General features: G+C 43.0%; 1 protein-coding gene across 1 annotated transcript in view; it reads right to left on the bottom strand.

Moving 5' to 3' along the window:
• The window catches only part of cacna1aa (calcium channel, voltage-dependent, P/Q type, alpha 1A subunit, a), an 80,107-nt gene that overhangs the window by 2,485 nt on the left and 57,106 nt on the right, over nt 1-20,516 (bottom strand). Inside the window, exons 38-49 of the mRNA XM_041957123.1 lie at nt 19,851-19,948; nt 19,534-19,684; nt 17,822-17,949; nt 16,229-16,325; nt 11,619-11,733; nt 10,959-11,066; nt 9,818-9,921; nt 7,755-7,870; nt 7,524-7,647; nt 4,731-4,844; nt 524-740; nt 105-388 (exon numbers count right to left, since the gene is read on the bottom strand). Of these exons, the coding sequence (XP_041813057.1) occupies nt 105-388; nt 524-740; nt 4,731-4,844; nt 7,524-7,647; nt 7,755-7,870; nt 9,818-9,921; nt 10,959-11,066; nt 11,619-11,733; nt 16,229-16,325; nt 17,822-17,949; nt 19,534-19,684; nt 19,851-19,948 (1,656 nt within the window). The remainder of the gene's footprint in view (nt 1-104; nt 389-523; nt 741-4,730; nt 4,845-7,523; nt 7,648-7,754; nt 7,871-9,817; nt 9,922-10,958; nt 11,067-11,618; nt 11,734-16,228; nt 16,326-17,821; nt 17,950-19,533; nt 19,685-19,850; nt 19,949-20,516) is intronic.

Raw genomic sequence — 20,516 nt, 5'->3', positions numbered from 1 at the left:
CAAACTAGAGGCTCTTGTGTTACATTTTTCAGCAAAACTCTGAATTTTGTGCTAAAAAGTTCCAAAACTAGACACCACATGCACACAAGTACCAAGGAGCCCACCTGTCTGTGCGTCATGCACTCGCGACCCTCACTGGGCGATCGCGACCAGCGTCTGTCCCGTTCTCTCTCCCTCTCCCGGTCATGCTCTCTGTCACGGGAGTGCCTGTGTCCATACTCGCCCCCTCGCTCTGCTACATAGCGCTCCTTGTCCACAGATCCATGGTGGTGGTGATGGTGGTGGTGGTGCTTACGGTCTTTGGACCGGCCGCGATCTCTGTCACGATCCTTGTCTTTGGACGTGAGGTCGCCTGACTGGGTGGTTGTGCTCAGGTCTGTGCCCAGGCCTGCAGAGGGTTCAATAATGCTCTGTTTGAATGCAGCTTCTACACTGTGCAACTGTGTTAATACAGCACCAATAAAACCATCAAGTTATTGCCTTCTATACATGTGGAAGTCTGTGTGTATGTGGTCTTTCCGACCTGTGTCAGCCTCCGTGTAGCGACAGAGGGACCTCTCAGACGCCCGATGGCCCCGGTCTTTTCGCCGGTGCCCATGTCTGGAAGTTCTCCCCTCCTCAGGTATTACACGCTCCATGTTGTAATCGTCCGCCCCTCCTTTGTCTCTGTGGCCACGCCCAGACCTGCTGTGGCCCAGCGAAGAGGCCGAGCGTTTCATGGGACTGCTGTCATTGATGGTCTGAGAGAGAAAGAGAGAGACCACCAAGGCAGGGAGGGAGAGAGGGAGAGATGCAGTGGATTCCTTTGATTGTTAACTTGGTGTTTTTTGTGAGTTATGGGGCAAGAGACACTGTGAATGTGAGTACTGTATATGTATGCATGTGTGTGAATGAGGTCTGCTTTCTTGAACTTGAATGATGAAAGCCCACCTGCCTTCCTCCCACATCCCATCCCAAGTCAAACACTGCCACATTAGTAATAATGTTCCAATCATGCTACTTAAAAAATATAGATACTGTGTGCAGTTTATAGGGCATGGACTGGCAAAATAATTATTTGACCCCTACAGAAAAAACATCACAATTTTCATTAGCACACTGTAGATGCTTGATGTATCAGTACATAAATCCTGTATAAACAGAAATCAAATTATGTTAATCGCCCCTCTAATATTCAAAATCATCCCTCACTCTGCACCGGCCTGCTGAATAGGTTACTGTGAACAGCTTCTGGTGCTAAAATGAAGTCTAATAATGTTGGTTGGTAAAACCACTTCTTACATTAAACTATATCTTATGTCTTTAATTCAAGCACATTTAAATCAACCGTATTATATAACCTAAAAACATTTATGGCAGGATTATATTCTTACTAAGAGTGACAGTTGTGATGCTAAGCAGACACAGCTGCCTGGTTTTGGCAACCAAGGGTTAGATCAACATTTCTTTTTCCATTTTTTAAAACTCCTCTTTTCATTATCCACATTTGATAATCCAACTTCGCTTAGGTCCAAGTTTGGCTACTGTTGGCCAAAGAGTGGACTGAAATACCAACCAAACAGTGTTACAACCCCAATTCCAAAAAAAGTTGGGACACTGTGTGAAAAACAGCCATCATTTTCAAATGACCTGTGTTTACTGACAGCGGTTTCACAAAGTGTTCCTGAGCCTATGCAGTAATATTCTTTATACAAGCATGTGTTCACAAAGTGGCGAACCTCGCTCCATCCTTGCTTGTGAGCCACTTATCACCCACCAATCATGAAACTATCACCTGCTACCAATAAACCTGCTGAATGTTCCAAAAAGGTGTTTTTGGAACATTCTGCAACTTTCCCAGTCTTTTGTTGCTCCTGTCCCAACTTGTTTGAAACATGTTGCTGCCATGAAATTTAGAATAAGCATACATTTATATAAATCAATAAAGTTGATGAGGTAAACCAATTACTGTAATACATTGTCTTTGTACTGCTTAAATACAGCATTTGAAAAGGATTATCAAATGATCACACTCTCTTTTACACAGTGTCCAAACTTTTCTGGAATCAGGGTTGTATAAATCTCTTATGTTTCCAATCCACACCGTAGGCACATATCTCCACTGCACCTGTGCTAGCCCCTCAATGAACAGCATTAGCCACAACTGGCTCAGAGCTAAACCTAAAATAACCCCCGACCCCTGATACAGAGAAATAAAAAAGTATATAAGAAAAAAAGTAAAAAGAAATAAAATAAAAGAGATGATGGCAAACGGCCATGCCTTCCATGCGTCTGTAACTTGCTTTGTAAAAGGGGATAGAAGGGTCAGTATGACTTGCAACCATCCTCCATCCTCACCACCCATAAACCTGTGAACATGGCACATTCCAGGCCACACAAAACCCCTCTATTTCTGCTCTGTTTCAGCGTGCTTTCCTCCAGCCATGCAGGTACATAGGGGTTGTCCTGAGTCCTCTACCCACATCAGAACTTTGTTCTGTAGTGCTGAGGCCTCTGAGGTGGGACAGCAGGACAGAGCCTATGGTGCCACAAGTAGCTGACCTGGACATGTAAACCATATCAGGCTACTTCAGTGCTAGATCCTTGTGGCAGGGGAGTAGGCCAGTTTTACAGGTATTGTGTATTAGACAAATCAACTGACAAATGACAGATTGGCAGATTATCTGGCCTCAGAGGAGTAGCACTGAGAATCCTAACAACATATCCGTTCACACGCACATATACCCAAGTCATTCCTCTTTCTGTCTCTCATTATTACTCACACACACTCGCAAAACTCTCACTCACATAGATAGACACACACCCACTTAAACGCATTTCAACAAATTTCTTGCATGCAGGTGGGCAGGTGTGAATGGAGACTTGGACACAGACAAGGAAACATTGACAACATCACTATGGACGAGCACACAGGCATGAGGACAGAGAGCAACAAAGCACTTGCAGCAGCAGCAGCTGGGAGAAAGAGACACAGAGAGATAGAGACAGAGGCCACAAGACAGTGTGGCATGACGGTTGAGAATGACAGGGGACGTGCAGAGTTCAGCCCAATTCCAAACCTAGAGAAGTAGACAAGGATGCTGGGATCAGTTTGGAAGCTGGGCTGGCATCAGATTTCGTCATGCCAAAAATAAATAAATAAATAAATAAATAACCAAATAACCCTACAACATGGAGATATGACAGATGAGGGGAAAATAAGGAGAGAAAAAAGAACGAGAGAGAGAGAGACAAGACAGGGAAGACAGGGTACATACACTGAGGGTACTGCCACGTTGTTTCCCTCTCCTCCGCTGCTGTATGAGCACAGAGAAGACGCACACACACACACACACAAACACACACAGAACCACAAAACACAGCAAAGGTGTGGTCACACACAGAACCAGGAAAGGGAGGAAAAGGAAAGGGAGTGGGACAGAAGTAAGGGAGAGAGGGATGGATTGATACACAATGAAAGAGCAAAGGAGTACAGAGGAGTACACGTAAAAACCAAAAAGTGTTAGGTGGAGGATCAACCCAAAAAGAGATGAGGTGCCACAGTGGAGAGAGGGAAGAGAGAGACAGAAAGAGAAGGAGGGACAGAGAAAGAGAGTCTGATTAGACATCGAAGCAGCAGTGAAGGTGGAATAGAAACACTTACCACAGACACTGGGGGTGGTTGGCGCCAAAACAGGGTTTTACAGTATAGACAAGGTCACCATGAAAATGCTCAATCAACGGCACCACGGTCACAACAGCAGTGACGACAATCAGCAAAATACACGTACAAATGGATATGCATAGTCTCTCTCTCAAACACGCGCGCGCACACACACACAATTACAATCAGACAACAAAGTGACAGAAACAGTGTGAGTTTCAGGGCACAGTGGACAGAAGACAGTGAGAACACAGAAAAACTGCAGAGCACACACATACACACAATGTGCGCACACACACGCGCGTACACGCACTTGCACACATATACATTTGTAACACACAATTTCATGCTGGTTCCAGTCCTGGTTGAAAAAACAACAAGCCCCCAAAATGATTTCAGCACAGGCAAAACCTTTGATAGGAAGGAAGAGAAGGTTTAGTACAAAAACAACAGCAGAACATAAATAGAAAATCTCTGTGGAAACCATGGAGGGCAGAGTGTGTGTGTAATCTGTGTGTGTGTGTACGTGTGTGCACATTAATATATAAATATGTTGTGTGCATATGACAACCAGAGCACTCACCGGGATATGAAACAATATAAAATGGATGAGTGTGTTAGATGGAAATGGGGACAACCACAATTAAAAACCTCCATGCAGGTGGCACGATGAGAGAGGGAGCAGAAGACAACAGGGGAAGAAGAGAAACCGAGCAGAAGGTCTGACTTTGCCTTGCTGTGGTTCTTTTGAATTCAAGCTTGGAGGTCAGCATTTCGGCAAAACATTTCCATGTTTTAGCCAGAAATATTGTCATGATTGGATATCATGTTTACTGGTCGCTCTTTGGATAAAAAATGTACCTACAAAAAAATTTTACCATTGCCCTGTACCATACCAGTGATAGTACACTTTTTTCAATATGGTCTTCATAACATTTCTCCAACATTGATTTGAGTAACAACAGCAATACATCTTTAAGTAGCAAGTCAGACCTTTGAGAATATGATCCTTTCAAACAAAAGGAGATGAGGAACAGAGAGAATGAGGGAAATAGAAAGAGAGTGGAAAGGTGAGAATGCTGCTCACTTGGTTGTCGCCTGGGAGGCGGGGCATGGAAGCGGCCCTGCCATGGCCTTCCATTGGTGGAAAGTGCTCAGTATCCGAGTAACCATCCTGCCCCATCTCTCTCATCTCTACCGTCTGTAAACAGAGCAGGAGAGCAGGAGATGGTGTGACGGCTGCCATGAAAACTGACAGGGAGTAGGGGGATAGGTGGGAAAGTTTGTTATCCAAAGAAAGCAGAGAACTGAGGGTCTCAGAGAGGTAAATGTGGTCAATGGGGGAATTTGGTGAGTGTGTGTGTGAAGAGCAACTTTGCCTTTTTTTTTCTTTGTTTGTTGTTTTAGTTTTAGATGAATGAAAAGCAAAGGAATCAGGTGTTTGGGTCCTAAGTGGATAAGATTGTGAGTACAGTATATTCCAAATAAAATCTAATTTTGTGTTTGCTAAGGCTGCTGTCAAAAATGGAGCTGCGAGCAAATGCAAAGATTCTTTGATTAATGGCAACTATGCCGGATGGAATCACAGCAGGAATGAATTTGAGAGGAAACCCATGTGCAGTCTTGAGGACATGTGAAAAACACAACTAATCAGATGATATTGATACATCGTGGCCATTAAATGAGGAAAATACTTTGTTTGAAGTATAGTTGTGGAGCTGAATTTGGCAGCTGGGGCTGTTGGCTTAGCCTCATGTTGCTTAGCCATACCTCCATTTAAGTTAGTTTAATTTTCAATCATTGGCTGAGATGAAGTACCACTATGTCATAACAGAGAGATAAAACAAACAAAAAAAACCCCCAACTCTGATTATGTAATGCTAGAAAAATACAAAACCACACGTAGCGTGTGTTTGCTGCTCAGTGACTCAGTCCGTCATCTCATCATATAAAATCTGAAGTGTTTGGGTGGTGTTTTTCCTGCAAAGGTATTTGTTGTAAAAGCTCACCAGTTGTTTGTGTTTTATGGGTTGATTTGCCTCATATCTAGCTAACTGTAGGTTATCATTCAAACTAGTTTGAATGAAGCCGACAGCCACTCTCTTCTATCCAACTAGTGACTTTAAACTTCTCCAGACCTCTGCTGATTGATATGGCGAAGCCACTATGTTACAGGGCTACTGATACGGAAACCTGTCAGGCCCTCCAGGAGGTCTACAAGCAGAGAGGTTTAACAGCATGATGACAGACACGAACCACTCTGAAGACAGAAGCAAGATAGACTCTGAATGAAATGTGGACATGTACAGTGAAGGAAAATTTCAGATAAAAGATCATTAATTAAAAAGACACAGGTTTGAGAGATGGAACTAATCGAAGAAAGGTTAACGCAACCTGTTGATGCTAACTGAAGAATCGACATAAGAGAGATTGAAGAAAATGAAAATGACCGAAAGGAGGCGAGGCAGTAAAGACTGGATGGTCTAAGCTCTTAACGTTTGTGCCAAGGTGGCTTCAGATCATACAGTACAAGCAGTATTTAAGAAGAATGCTGTGTATTTTCACAGTACTCTAAACCATAAGCATAAGATAATATTGTTGATACTGATTGAACTGGAATGGAGGGTAAATCATGAAATAAGAAGCAAGTCAATACTCTGATCACCAGCAGGGTGCCATATTTTTACTTTAATGGTACAATGTGTAAGAACTGGTGAAAAGTGGGCAGCATATCACTAGAGTAACTGCGAAATGCCGCTCACTGTACTCTTTGCTGTAGCTATCTTTGGCTGTAGCTACTAGCTGTCGTCAGCTAGTCAGATCAGTTAGCCGTGCAGCTATTAGCTGACTAGAGTCTGCCCAGTTTGGGAGCTCGGAGCACCGAGGGATTGTTGGTGTTAACACCACGGGGCACGGAACCGGGCGCAGCAGTCTCCAACCAGGACTCCAGGGATGATGGAGACACGACAGGCGGAGACAAGAGAGGTGTGAAGCGAGAGAAGAGGGAGGGAAAGATCAGGCATCAGCAGGGTGTAGAGCCAGAATATTTTCACATCTAACGCGGTGACTAAGGATTTATTTGATCCAGAACAGAGCTGGTGATTGTTACAACAGTGGAAAGATAAGATGTTTTTGGTGCTATATTTTGTTTCTGTCTAGTTTGAATGAAGTGCGTTTTATGATGAGTTAACTTGGCAATTGAGTCTGTCCTAATTTGGTAAAAGAGAGAAACTTAAATTAAAAAGTAAAAACAAATGTTGAATTTAAGCCATCTTTTTTAGACTAAAAAACACCAATAGAACTCGTGAAACATCTCAAACTCGCTGCTCGCACACATCTCCCGACTAAAACTACAGTACTATCTACTATTGGACTGTCACCTCTCGGATACAAAGTGGTATTACAACACAGGACAGGCTGAGGCTAGCTGGTTAGCATGCTAATAGATGCATAGATGTCTTTGACATGATGTCAGAACTACTTTTTTGCAGTCTGTTGAAAATTTTCATTTTTTGATGTTTTCAACAAAAATTCTGCCCATTTCTTACACATTGCCCCTTTAGCGTCAGTTATAATGATGGGGAGGACAAACCTGATGTCCTTATGCCTTTAGGGATTAAGAATAACAGGGACTTTCAGTAGAGTTGGAATTGCAATCTGTAACTGCATGAAAATCATAGTTCATTTTAACGTTTAAGCTTCCTAAGTGGTTCTTTGGGATTTATTTGGCAGCAATGACATGAAAGTAAAAACAAATGTTGAATGGATTGAGCATTTGTTCACACACACTTGGTGAACAATGTATAATTGTATAATGTGTGTGTGTTGTTTGGTGTGTGGTCCTGTGGTCCCTGTGTGTGTGTGTGTATGAGCTTTCTACCTGAGAGTTGGTCATGCTTCCCAGGCCATCCTCAGGGTGTCCCTCAGGACTCCAGCTGCCGACCTTCTGGGACATCTCCTGAGCACGAGTCGTCACCCATGATTGGCTCTCCGGGACCCCCCCCCTCTACCGGCCTATGACACACACACACAAAGTTACAGACACTCCTTCCCTGACTGGTTTGCTTTCAACAAACCACCTATTGTAAAGTGCCAACAACATCCAACTCACAGGCTGTTAACAGTCTCAGTTGTTTCAGGTGGAGGGAGGGCGTTGTTAAGTCCCGGACCCCCATCCTGGGCGGGGGAAGGCGGCTCCACGCGCTGAAACAGTAATGGCGTTCGATTCTGTGTGAGATATACAACATGGCCGTCGCCAGCTATCAGGCAGACTGACAGGGAAATGGAGGGAAAAGGGGCAGAGCAGGAACAGAGGGCATGTAGAGAGGGGGCTGTCGGCTGAAGCGAGGCAAGGCAAAAGAGGTAATGGAAAAAGAATAAATGGAGGAGGAGGGGGGAGACTATGGAGCAACTGATGCCCAGCAGCTTGCAGGAGAAAGAGGTGGGTGGACTTGCATTCTGGGGCCTGGCAACCCCATGAGGCACCCAGGTTCAGGACTCTAACCATTAGAGTGCTTTATAAGGTCCAAAAAGGAAGTGAGATTCACCCACTCTGTCTGGAACTCAAGGTAGGATCAAAGGGAATGATTAGTAATCATTCTGGGTTTCATCTAGTGATGGATCTAAATAATGTAATGTTGGTAGAGGAAACTGAAGAAAATACATTTCCAAAAACAAAGTAAAAAAAAACAACACAAAATGTTGATAAAGAGGGGAACAATACAAGAGGGGCCTCGTTCAAAGGAGGGATTGAGGACATCATGGTAGATAAACACTGCAACAATCCTGTGGAGGGGAACATACAGCAGGTGAAATGCATGATGGGACAAATGTTACATTCACTGTCATTTATTTATTAGTCATCTGCCCAAAAAGATTCTGCACTACTACCAAATGACCACCTTTCACATTTTCAAAGAGATCATTAGCTTGTTGTTCATATTTTTCTTGTTTGCTCTACCTCCATTTAAATCCAAACCGTGGCAAACCTCCCGTCTATGTGTGCAAGCACTAAATACAATGTACCACTAAAGTACAACATGTAAAACACACTTAGCACTTTTTGATTTTTGTGTGACGGTATCTGCACGAACGACATTTTTGGATCATGATACACTGCTTCCCCAGTCAAGACAGGCAGGCAGTCTACAATGCGGCAGGTGGACTGGGGGAGGTGAGGAGATGATGTACAATATGTGTTGGGGGAAAGAAGGGGCAAACGAAGTCGAGTAAGCAAAACAATGAGTACTGTGTGTGGCCAGAGGACAGTGAAGGAAGGAGGGTGAAGGAGGTTCGCTGATGTTTGACAGGTTTAACACATGCAATAAACAGTCAGGCTAAAGAATGTCCTCAGAAGCATGCTGCCTTTCAAATGTTCATGGTCCAAGGTGGCTGCATAAACCTGTTAAATTTCCGTTCTGATATCATCTTATCATCTCAATCACCACGATGAAATACAGCAAAAGAAATGTGGAGGGTGGTCAGCTCTGTCATTGAAAGTGTTCTCTCCTTTAACAAGGGAGTGTGTGCTGACTGAAGGGTAGGGTGCAGCAATATCATAATGCAAATCTAACTGTCCAAGGTAACATGCATTGGTTGTTGGGGAGTGAGGAGGTACAGCATATTTACAAGCAGTCAACGCAGGAAAGAATCGAGCTCAGCAAAAGGAGCCATTATGAGAGCTCCCATGATGTTGAGGTATGGTCACCTTAGGGGCTGTGACAACCAAACCCTGCAGTCTCTGGCATTTAAACAGCTAAGTAACTGCACCATGTTGGTATGAATCATCCGCTAAATTAGCATTTGAAATTTTGTGTCCTTCTCCTCATGAGTTATGTTTGCATAATACCAATGCTGCAATTACTGTGAAGGCAATGAGTAACACATTTTGCCCAGTAGATGGCAGCGCTGCATTTGCTGTTAAAAAAAAAGGAGCATTGCGTTCAGGAGACAGGTGATTCCATTAGATGGTTAAGTTATTTTATTCACCCGCTGCATGCACCTTTTAGGTGACTGAATGAGAACTACTCCCTGATCTGGACGAAGGTTGTCACAGCCCAGGCTTATATGAAAGGGACAGCTCTGCAGCCTTGATTTCAGTACGTCAGTCTGCCTTTGACTTTAAAAGGGTCGGATGCAGGTAGAGCAGCATTATTCTCCTTGAGACAGCAGTACCTGCTCATCACGAAGAGCCTGCGAGCGCTTGATCTTGCTCTGCCGGTAGTACTCCATGATCATCATGGCAGCATAGATTTTCCCCACTGTCAGGTCTGTTGCTGCTGAGAGAATGACAAGTTACCCTGCAAGATTAGACCTTTTGGAATGGACCCTGAGCGCGAGGAATGGTAGACAGGGGTGAGGCATGCACACAAACAGAGAAACACACTTGGACGAACATTGAGCAAATAGTCTTTTCACAGACAGATTTTTTTTTTTTAAACTGTATCTTACTTTTATTTAACTCCATATAGCATTTATATTTGTCACTGGTAAAATCTTGTAATCAAAGCATCTCTTTGTAAAATAGATAAAACAAAATTCAGTTGCTCCAGGAACCTGCAATCATGTGATTGCAAGAATGAAAACAAATTTAAGTCATTAAAAAATAAAACCCAAAATATAGTATATAAAAAAAACCCTGTATATAATCTTTGGATTTGGTTGCAAATACAATTCTAAGTGCACAATACATTTCCTAGCTTCTGGCAATTTTCAAAATAAAATTTCATGAATTTCATAAACTTAAGCAACTACTGTATTATGCAACTCGTGCATTAGCATCTGTGCATTTTATCTCTGTGTAATAACACTCAAAATATAAGAAATTTCCATCAAGCACGGCTAGCCATCTTGTGTATGCAGCTGACTGCCCCTGAAGTGAAAAGACGTCTATAGAGAGTTGATCTATAGTGAGACACCCTCTGATCTCAGGCACAGAGACAGGTGGAGAAGTGTTGGGGTCTGGGACTTGTGTTGGGTCTATTCTGGTGAGAGTGGTTTCTATAGCTGAAAGAAAACACAGGAATGCAGTGTGTGTGTGTGCAGTTGCTTTCTGTCTACCATGCAGCCTGTGCTCCATCAGTGCCTGTTTTTGTTCATGTTCACATAATTATGTCTTCATAGACATGAGGTATGTGGGTGTGGATGTGTGTGGTTAAGGTGCCAGCTGTATCAGAGGGTGCAGCAGTGAGAGAGACTGGCTGAGAGAAGCGGTCCTCAGGTGGTGTGAAGAGAAACAACGTTGGAGCACTGGGCGGCACAGGGTGGCTGCATCCAAGCCACACTGCTGCGCCTGCACCCACACTCTGCAACTTACACTTGTGTGGTGTAACCAGCAAATCCAGAGTCTTCTGGGAGAGATTGGGCCAGATCGCCATCATCTCTTTCCTCAGCTCTGCGTCCATCTGGTGCTTGTCAATACCACCTAAGCAGATTCAATGAACACATGCACACACATACAAATACATGCGCACACATATAGATACATGGACATCCATGCCCAAAAACACACATACATCCAGACACATCAACATGCACACAGAAAAGGTTTACTCATACACACATGAGTGCACACAAACCATTCAGAGTCATTCAGATTAATACGAAAAGGTATGAGAGAGGACATACAAACATGAAAACAAAGACAAACAGAAGAAAAGTCATGTTATTAGTGAAATCATGATAGTAGCTATGGTAAAATCATAACTGCACTGAAAGCTGTACACAGGCAATTCAGTTTTGAAGCTGACGTGACAAAACCTCCATTCCACAGGCTCTCAAACTTCAGCCTCACACGCTACACACAGGATCTACCGCGCATTGTACTTAAGCTACAGTAGAAGAAGCATCAGGAAGAGCTGAAGGTTTCTGGGTTCAGCACAGAAATAGCAGACAGCACTGCACTAAGGGGGAAATAAGAAAAAGGAGAAGAAGACAAGTGAAAATCAAACCAAAGTAAGTAAGAGAGATTCCAAACCTTCCGTACCCTTGGCGATCTTGATGTCCAGTGCTGTGCGGATCAAGGCCATGAGAGTCGAGTTGAAGTGGACCGTGTTGTCATCGGCCACAGGCAGATCCATACGGAGTAGTCTCTGTGGGAGAGCCAATCAGGGCGAGCAGTGAGAAAATTTGGATGTAAGAGGGGTGGCATGTATGTGGAACCTCCAGATGACAAAGGAAGAGGGGCATTGAGTTGGTGGCAGGAAGGGGATGGGGAGTGGGGATAAAGGAAGGGTTTGGGTGAAGGAAGTTGAAGGAGCTGCGCATAGCATCTGTAGCAGGCTCTGACTCTGTCTGTCTGCCTGTGACAAATGGCTCAGACTCAGCTACAGTGTCCAATTAGGCATACTTCAGTTACAGACAACAAATTCACACATAGGTATTCACAGATTTTAATCTGTTTTGTGATATTAAGAACCTGTGAGTGCAAGGGTATTAAATGAAGACATTTTTTTTCCACAATCATCCCTCATATTATATTCATACATTTCACAACTGCAATGTTATCTATGGATGTTGGTATTTAAAAGACCTCACAGGTTGGTTAAACTGCCGATCTTGAGCCATCAATGAAGAAAACAGGAGGACAGACTGAGCAGCCGCAGCTACTATTATCCAGAGCTCCCACTTTTGGTTTGGAGGTTCACAGTGAAAGCAACAGAGACCAGATGATAAACCAATAAACAAAACACAACCAAGGGACCAATCTAAGGAAGGGGAACACTTTGGTTTTTGCTTATTGGTTTGATCCTTAATAGGTCTTGTTGATTTATAATTGAAACAGACAACACACCGACACACACCAACTCACAGATGACAGATTGACGTTTGTGTGTGTTTGGTGACAGGAGACGGCGACAACCCAGACATGCAGCATATCATGCCTCCCCCTAGATCCTGATTAAATGCCTTCCCTTTAATCCATCCATCAAAACTTTATTTGTTTTAATCTCTATTCCCCCAAAACCCTTCTTGCACATCCCACCCCACATGCGGCATGCGATGCACACTCAATATGCCTCACAGGACAAGCAGCTGCGCAGCCTTACACAGAAAGCATCCTCTGTTGGCGACATTAAAATGAGTTTGTGAGTTGTTTAAACGTGGCTGTTACTGGACGGAACAAGAAAATTTGTTGACGATGTGGCTAGGCTGATATGATAGAGCAACTAACTCTATCGCTAATTTGTCTGATGTCTAATGTGTGAAAAATGGGAACAGACTTAGAGGGTTAATAGGTGAGAGAGAGCAGCATTCCTTGGAAAAAGATAGAAGAAAACAAACACAAAAAAAAGGCCACCATGGAAGTGTTGTTTTGGTGCTAAAATGCTGAATGATTGTTCAGGTGAACATAATCCAGGTATATGTAGGAAATATGAGGTGAAAAGAAACATTTTTTCCCCCAGGTAACAGATATAATTAGAGTTGATAGAGAAAGCTTGAGGGGAAGAGATGATAGAGAAACACAAATCAATAGGTTAATAGGTTGTGAGTGGAGCATGTAAAGAGAAAAAGTGGCCAAAAATAGACAAACCAAAGACAAAACAATGCAAAGAAAAAAGAAAGAAACATCACCACACTTAGTTGGCTGTGTCTGTAAGAAAGCGCTCCTGTCTGAAAGCTCTGCTGTCTCACTTCAGGACAGAGAAGATCAAAAGCTAGAAGCAGTAGAGCGAGATGGGTCATTGTTCTGTGGACTGGTTGGAAGGTCAAAGGTAAGGTTTGGATTTCTCCGATTGGCAAGGTGCTTAGGGAAAGTGGTAGGGGAGGTAAGACATAAACATAAAGATGGCGAACTTCTGCAAAACCGTTCCAGTAATAATTATCCAGGGGCAGTTTAAGATGTCAGAGACGTTTTGCCAAAACCATGAGTGCAAAGCATGACAGGTTGTTCGGCAGAAGGATTGAGGATCCATCTTTTAGTTCAGGGAGGAGGCTTTTAGGAAAAATGTTTTCGGGTAAAATCAAAAGGATGAAGAAAGAAAGTGACTGAAAGTGACTGAATTAAGGTTGGGGTTAAAAATAAAAACAGAGAGAGAGACAGAGAGAGCGAGAGAAAGAGGTGCAAAAACCTGGGTCAAATAATACATTTCAGTGCAGGTAGCAATCTTTTTTTTCTTATTAGTGTAATTAAGAGGCGGCCATAGATGGAAATTTCTTTATAAGACAATAACCTTAAGTGGTAAAAGCAAACTTGCCGATGAAAAATTTGTTTGGTATATTTTTCTTGACTGACATCTTAGACACATTGTAAATTGCACTCCTATTTAAGCACCATCCATATGGAACCATAAAGAGAATGAAAGGCTAGTAATACTTGACCCCAGGTCTGCTGGAGAAGGGGAAGGGAGTTAGATAAAGCAATGGTTAGCAATGGAGTGATCTCCTGTGCCTACAGGCTGTTTGGCCGGCTGCCCCCTGAGGCACACAGTGATCTGCCAATGATGTTTCATGAGACTGTTGTGTTGATCACAAGAGGTGTTACAGGAACACATGGTCACATAAAGGTAAATTTGTGTAAGATTTACTGTGTCTGTCCTGATTATATGACAAACAGGGGTCTGCGTATGGGGTTGGTGGTGGTGGTTATCGGCCATGCAGGAGGCAAGTGAAGGAGTGTAAATGTGCGGGGAGGGGAGCAATATGCAGAGATGGGGGGGGGGCTGGAAACAGAATAGAACTGCATTGACGACAGAACCAAAGGACAAAGAGAAGATTGGACTTGCAGATAGAAAAGGCTGCTTGGGGGCTTGGAGCTGCTACATGAAGGGTAACAGAAAAAGAACTGCTTCTGTATGGCAACCAAGGGCTCTCTGAGGAAAACACATCACTGACACAAGCCTTTCTGCTCTCTCTACCATTGGAAATAACAGATAATAGCCATGTGTAAGTTGATATGACTTAATTCTGTTGTGTGTTTGTGCGTATGTGTGTGTGTGTGTGTGTGTCTGCCCATCCACAGGACGGAACGAGTCAGAGGACGTAAGTCTAGCGGACCTTCCAAGCCCTGCTGCACACGCATGTTTCTGTGTAAGTGTGTGTGTTTAGAAGTGTCTATATGTGTCACATGTTTGTCTCATTAATTAAAATCTTTAATGTTTTTTGTATTCATAAATAATTGCATTCATGTATACACTAATGTGACATGACTGATTATAATGTGCGTGGCTTTTGCATGTTTGTGTAAGTGAACTTGTGTGTCCATCGTACACGGCGCAAACGAGCTGAGAAGGTCCCTCTTTTCGTCCCCTCCTGTGGATACACACCCCCGCCTAACCCTTCACCCTAATTATCTTGCTACCTCCACCCACTGATCCCACACCACCACACAACGCCACAACACCAACCAGCCCACCCCCACTTTCCACGAAAAAGAAACAGAAACAGAACCAAAGAAACGACGACACTAAAGTTTACACCACTTTGAGCGCTTAAGTCCCTGGGCCCTCCCTCCTGGACCCCCCAAAATCCCCCCAACACCCATAGGAGACTCGGGTGAAGATGGGGCCCTTTCTGACCTTGTAGGCCACCCGTGCTGGACACCTCTTCCCAAGGCCTAGTGGAGGACACATGTGCCTCAGCATGTCATACATTTCCCTGCAACTGATCCTGCCACTGCATCACCAGCCAGTGTGATCACCCAGTTAACAAAAGCACAAAAAAGGGGAGATAGAGACATTGAGAGAGGGGTAGAGAGAGAGAAGAGGGGAGGAAAAAGATCCAACGAGAGAGAGATTGAGGAGACGATAGATTAGAGTGAAAAGAGACAAGGGTGAGAAAGAAAGTAAAAGACCAAAACAAAGTAAAAGAACAAAACAACAGAAAGACAAGGTTATTGGGCTGATTCGGAGAGACTGTGGCCATGTGGCTTCTCTATGAGCTACAGTACTCTCTAACAGTTGGTCATGTGAAAAAAGAGAGGGAGTAAACGACAGAGGGAAGGGAGACAACAGAAGGAAGATTAGGATTGGAATTTGAGAAGTAAATGTTCTCTTGTAGTATCAGAAGACAATTCTGTGCAAGCAGGACATGGTATATATATATATATATGTGTGTGTGTGTGTGTGTGTATGATTGTGTGTGCTTGTAAAGAGGAGCAGTGCAGAGCTTGACAGCAGGCACCAAGCTGCTCCTGCTCGGACGAGGAGAGAGGGGAGGAAGAGGAAGGGGTGTCAATGCAGTTTCTGTCTTTCCCCCAACCCCCAGAAGACCAAGAACAATGCAACACTACAGTGGGCAACCGTAGCTTGCTACATTATAGCCATGGCTCCACAGCAAGCAAAAGAAAAAAAAATACTCAGAAAAGAAGAAGAAAAAAAAAAGATTTATTTTACAATGTGGTAAAACTTCTTTATGTTGTTTTTATTCCCATTTCACTTAGTGCATTTCACATGCTTCTCTGGGTGTCTGCATTGTCCCGCACATTCTCTCAGCAGTTCAGAATGCAAGTCGATAATGGTGGAAAAGAAATTGTAAAATTGAAATGAAAAAAAAAAAAAAAACATATATAAAGCGGCATTCACTCCATTCCTGGATGCTGTGGCTAGCAAGAGTGTTTGAGAGATTTTGTTTGAATGGAAGTCAAACCTTGCAGGCCACCCTATGGGGGCATTTCTTGCCTAAGCCGAGAGGCGGGTCGATAACTCGTAATAAACTGTACATGTCCTTATAATGAATGCGCCCGCTGCAAGAAGAATACAGGGGAGTTAAGAAACACACGCATACACACAAGAAAAAACACACACACACACACACATCCAGAAAGAAGAGAGAACATTGGGAGGAAGAGCACAAGTTTGACAAGTACACAGTATCTGAAAATATTTAACAATATGTTTACTGTAAATAACAGACTCTGTAGACACATCTACACCTGAATACACCTATACACACAAACACTTCCGCACTTCACTGCGTGCCACACATTGTTAAATGTGGTCCTCTTTCTTCCCCTACTCCTCAACCTGAGTTTGGCAGCCTTTTCCGTCCCCTGACTGGATGCGTATAATTAAGGAATTGAGTAAAAAGCATGTGGTTGGTAAACAGCTAAATGCTTAATAGCTGCTTGTAGTGTGCAGATCCCCTCCCTCTTAAATATGTGTTCAATGTCAGCACTGTGCCTTTGTTCCCTGCCTTCTGTTTCCTGCACAGTAGTGTCCATGTCATAGTCAGTAAGGTTTCAAAACAGGGAAACACACATCTCATACATTTCTACAAGTTATCTACTCTAAGGTTTATAAGCCACAGACTTTAGCCTTTGATAACCTGCAATCAATTATTTAAATGTCTCTCTTTGATTTTTCCAACCACCGTTTCCGCCCATTTCAATCTTCTATCTCTTTCCTGTAAATTTGCTCATACCTTCCATTCTTTTATTCTATTCTTTCTCCTTTTCTTTACCATTTTCACTGTTTAGAGCAGTCTATGTACAGTCTACAGGACAGCAAGAGGGCAACACACAGGCACTGGAATACAGATACCATGAAACGTAGCATGTCTACAGTAGACATTTAGACTGTTTGGACAGGGCAGCTTTGTTTGGAGTGTGTAGACGTTGCCACATTAAGTTTTTTAGCAGTATGCAGATTCCAGGAGAGGAAAGATGTTTGGGAAGGGGTGGGAGGTATTTCATGACAGTTTACAGAAAAGAGGAGGAAGGGGAGGAGGATGAGGGAGGGGTTGTACGGTGTGAGAGAGATAACCAGATGCCTGATGAGGTTATACTCAGATCCGTTACAGCCCCCTTGCAGCTCTTTCACTAGAAAATTCTGCTTTATTAACCAGTTGACACCCCTGCTTGGTTCATTTTTTTTATCTATTTCTACAACCATGTGAAATACCTTGTGTTCATATTTTACACAATAAAAAAAAACACAGTTAGTGCATCATTAAGAAGTTACTGATTTCATTACTTTGGCCTTGCTTTGTGTGAGTAGCATATCAAAACAAGCACAAGGAATATATAGGTCTTACGTAATGTCTGTGTTTTTTTATGTGGACTAGTGGAGAAAACACAACCAGAAATGTGACAGATTTACAGATAGAACTTTTGTTTTTATTCTGTCATTAGGTAATCATAAAAGTTGTATCACGTCAGTGTCAAGGCCTGTCACATTTCTGTTGTGTGTACGCATATGTGTATGTGCATGTGAGCCTGAGTGCGTGCACATTACCACTCACCAGGCAGCAGGATCATATTCGGCCCATATCCTGACATACTCATCCAGGTGGTGAGGTCCAAGTATGGATGAATCTCTGGTCAGGTACTCAAAGTTGTCCATGATGACAGCTACAAACAGATTCAGCATCTACACACGTGCACACATGAACACACACAACATGCAAACAGGTTAAGTTGCCTGTCCATTGCTAAATTCCTGATTTCTTTCCAAGCAGGAGCCAAGAGCTGAAGAACAGCCTGAGACACTCAAGAATGGCTTATCTGGTCAGTTCTTTGTTTAGATCAGTGGTGGGCAACCTTTTTCCTATCAAGGGCTATTTCAGTTTTCAACAACATCCTTCGAGGGCCTTACTAAATTACTAAACACATATATCACACTAATCTCTAATGCGATGGCTGTGGTAGGGATGATGATGATGCTACTCGCAGCTGGTTTTCCTGGTCTTGGTCAGTCGTCTTGAGCGGAACCAAGTCTTTAGTTAGTTATGAAATGAACTGCTCACAGTAGTAGGCTGTCCCAAACAGAGTTGCAAACTTCAGTGCATGTGTCCTCAGAATGGGAAAATCCTCAGATTGTGCACACAGCTTACACTGTGGAGAGGGAGGTTGTTCAACCTACTGTAGCTTGAGCACATCTTGTTTTGCAGCTCAATGATTTCATGCTGTAGGTTGTCAGGCACATCAGCTGGTTCCACATTTAATGGTGTACAAAATATATTCAGTTCCTTTGGTTTACTTTTCAAGTCAAGAAACTGTTTGCCAAAAGCCTGAAGGAGTCACACCAGGCTTTTGTTCTGGCAAAGTAGGCAAATGCACACTGTTACCTCTTTCCAGTTGCACTTGCCCCAGCTTTCATTTAGCTTCAAATGATTTCACATTTGAGAGCGGAGAAGCTGGCTGGAGCTTGAGGTTCACCTCTGAGAGGTAATGAAGGCCAAATCACACATATACTTCTTACATATATACATATATACATCTTTAACTTTGCCCAGCGTTAGCAGCCTTACAGCAGCAACACAGCACTCCCTCACAAATTCTCCTTCTGAATGAGGATTTAGCTTCTACGCTATTAGCTCGGTCACCACAAAACTTGCCTGCATAAAACTGTCTGTCAGAATGCGGTCTAGTGAAAGCTGCTTGTTGGGCATCCAAAGGGTAACTTTATCTAAGCGCATCCGTCCTTGCAACTCATCCAGTCTAGCATGTTTCAAGCTGCAATTAAGCTCAAGATTGCCCTTTTTCAGCATGTGTGTTCCCACAAACTTAAGCACACTAGCTCATCTTTTACTTCAACAAAAAATAATTATTTGTCCATTTCTCCTTTCATCCTTTCTTGACAACCGACATGATATATGTCATCGATGACAGGTCACATAACCACTACCTGTGTGTTGTGTTCAGGGACCCCCTAGAAGGACGTGTTAGTCTACTATTTCATGTTATTTTCTTTTATCTCAGAAAAAAAGCCCTTTTTTGTATTTCTGGGCTGGTTTCTTTGTATTTATGAATTGCCTTGTAGGCCAGATCAAATGGTCTTGTGGGACACATATGACCTACAGGCCAGACGTTCCCCACCGCTGGTTTAGATTAAAGTCAAAGACAAAGACAAAATGAGCGTGGACTCTTGGGATTTGCAATATCTTGCTATGAGGCGTCACGCTGACATAACAGGGTGCAGATGAGGTTGATGAATTATGTTGTGTATACTCACCAAGAATGAACAGAAGAAGATGAAGGAGACGAAGTAGAGGTAGGCAAACTGGCTGCCACACTCTGGGTCTGTATTCCCTGACAGGGTGTCACACTCCTTACCCCCCAGACATGCTAGCATTATCTCATGCCACGCCTCTCCCGTTGCACTCCTAAAATACACAAACATTTCTTTGACATTTGAGGGATTTGAAGTAATAATTTTGCTAAAAATGTAACAGGTTACTGATGGTTATTCAAAAATCCTAGAATTTGTTTGGTTGCAAATAAACACATATGCATATTCACACACACACAAACACGATCACACATAAGCACCTGAAGAGAAGCATGAGAGCCTGTATGAAGGTCCTGAAGTTGTTGTGCTGGTTGATGGCACTGTCTCCGTCTTCTTCAATAGCAATATTCCCAAACAGCTGTTGAATTAAATCACATTGTTAACCCTGAAAGCCAGACTAGTTGTTCATCAGTGACCGTTCTCGCCTTCTTTGCCACTAAAGCAGAGTTAAGGGAGCAGTGTGTAGGATTTAGTGGCATCTAGCGGTGAGATTACAACCAACTGAACACCCCTCGTCTTACCCTCCCCTTCCAACTGTATAGGAGAACCTACAGTGGCCACTAAATAGGCAAAAAGTGCTCTTTAGAGCTCTGAGATATAAAGAGCTCATTCTAAATAACGAAACACAACAACTCTTATTTTTAGGTGATTGTGCACAAATGAAAACATATAAATTAATATAATATTCCATTTCTGCAAACAAGTCCCCCCAAATCCTGCACACTGGTTCTTTAATACCCTAAAAACCTTTACTGCAAACACGTCATAGTCCATAATCATCCTCCTCCTCCCACTATGCACCAAATCCTTTTGACTACTATCATCATCCTCATTCTCCTTCTCTATGTCCTCCTCCTTATTATCATTATCCTATAAAATATATTTAATGTATCCCAAAAGAACTATAGCAATTTTTAGGTTGAGGC

This window comes from Chelmon rostratus, chromosome 17 (assembly GCF_017976325.1).
Source record: "Chelmon rostratus isolate fCheRos1 chromosome 17, fCheRos1.pri, whole genome shotgun sequence".
Lineage (NCBI taxonomy): Eukaryota > Metazoa > Chordata > Actinopteri > Chaetodontiformes > Chaetodontidae > Chelmon > Chelmon rostratus.
The sequence above is the reverse complement of the archived record's forward strand: the minus strand, read 5'-3'. Positions and strand labels throughout refer to the sequence as shown.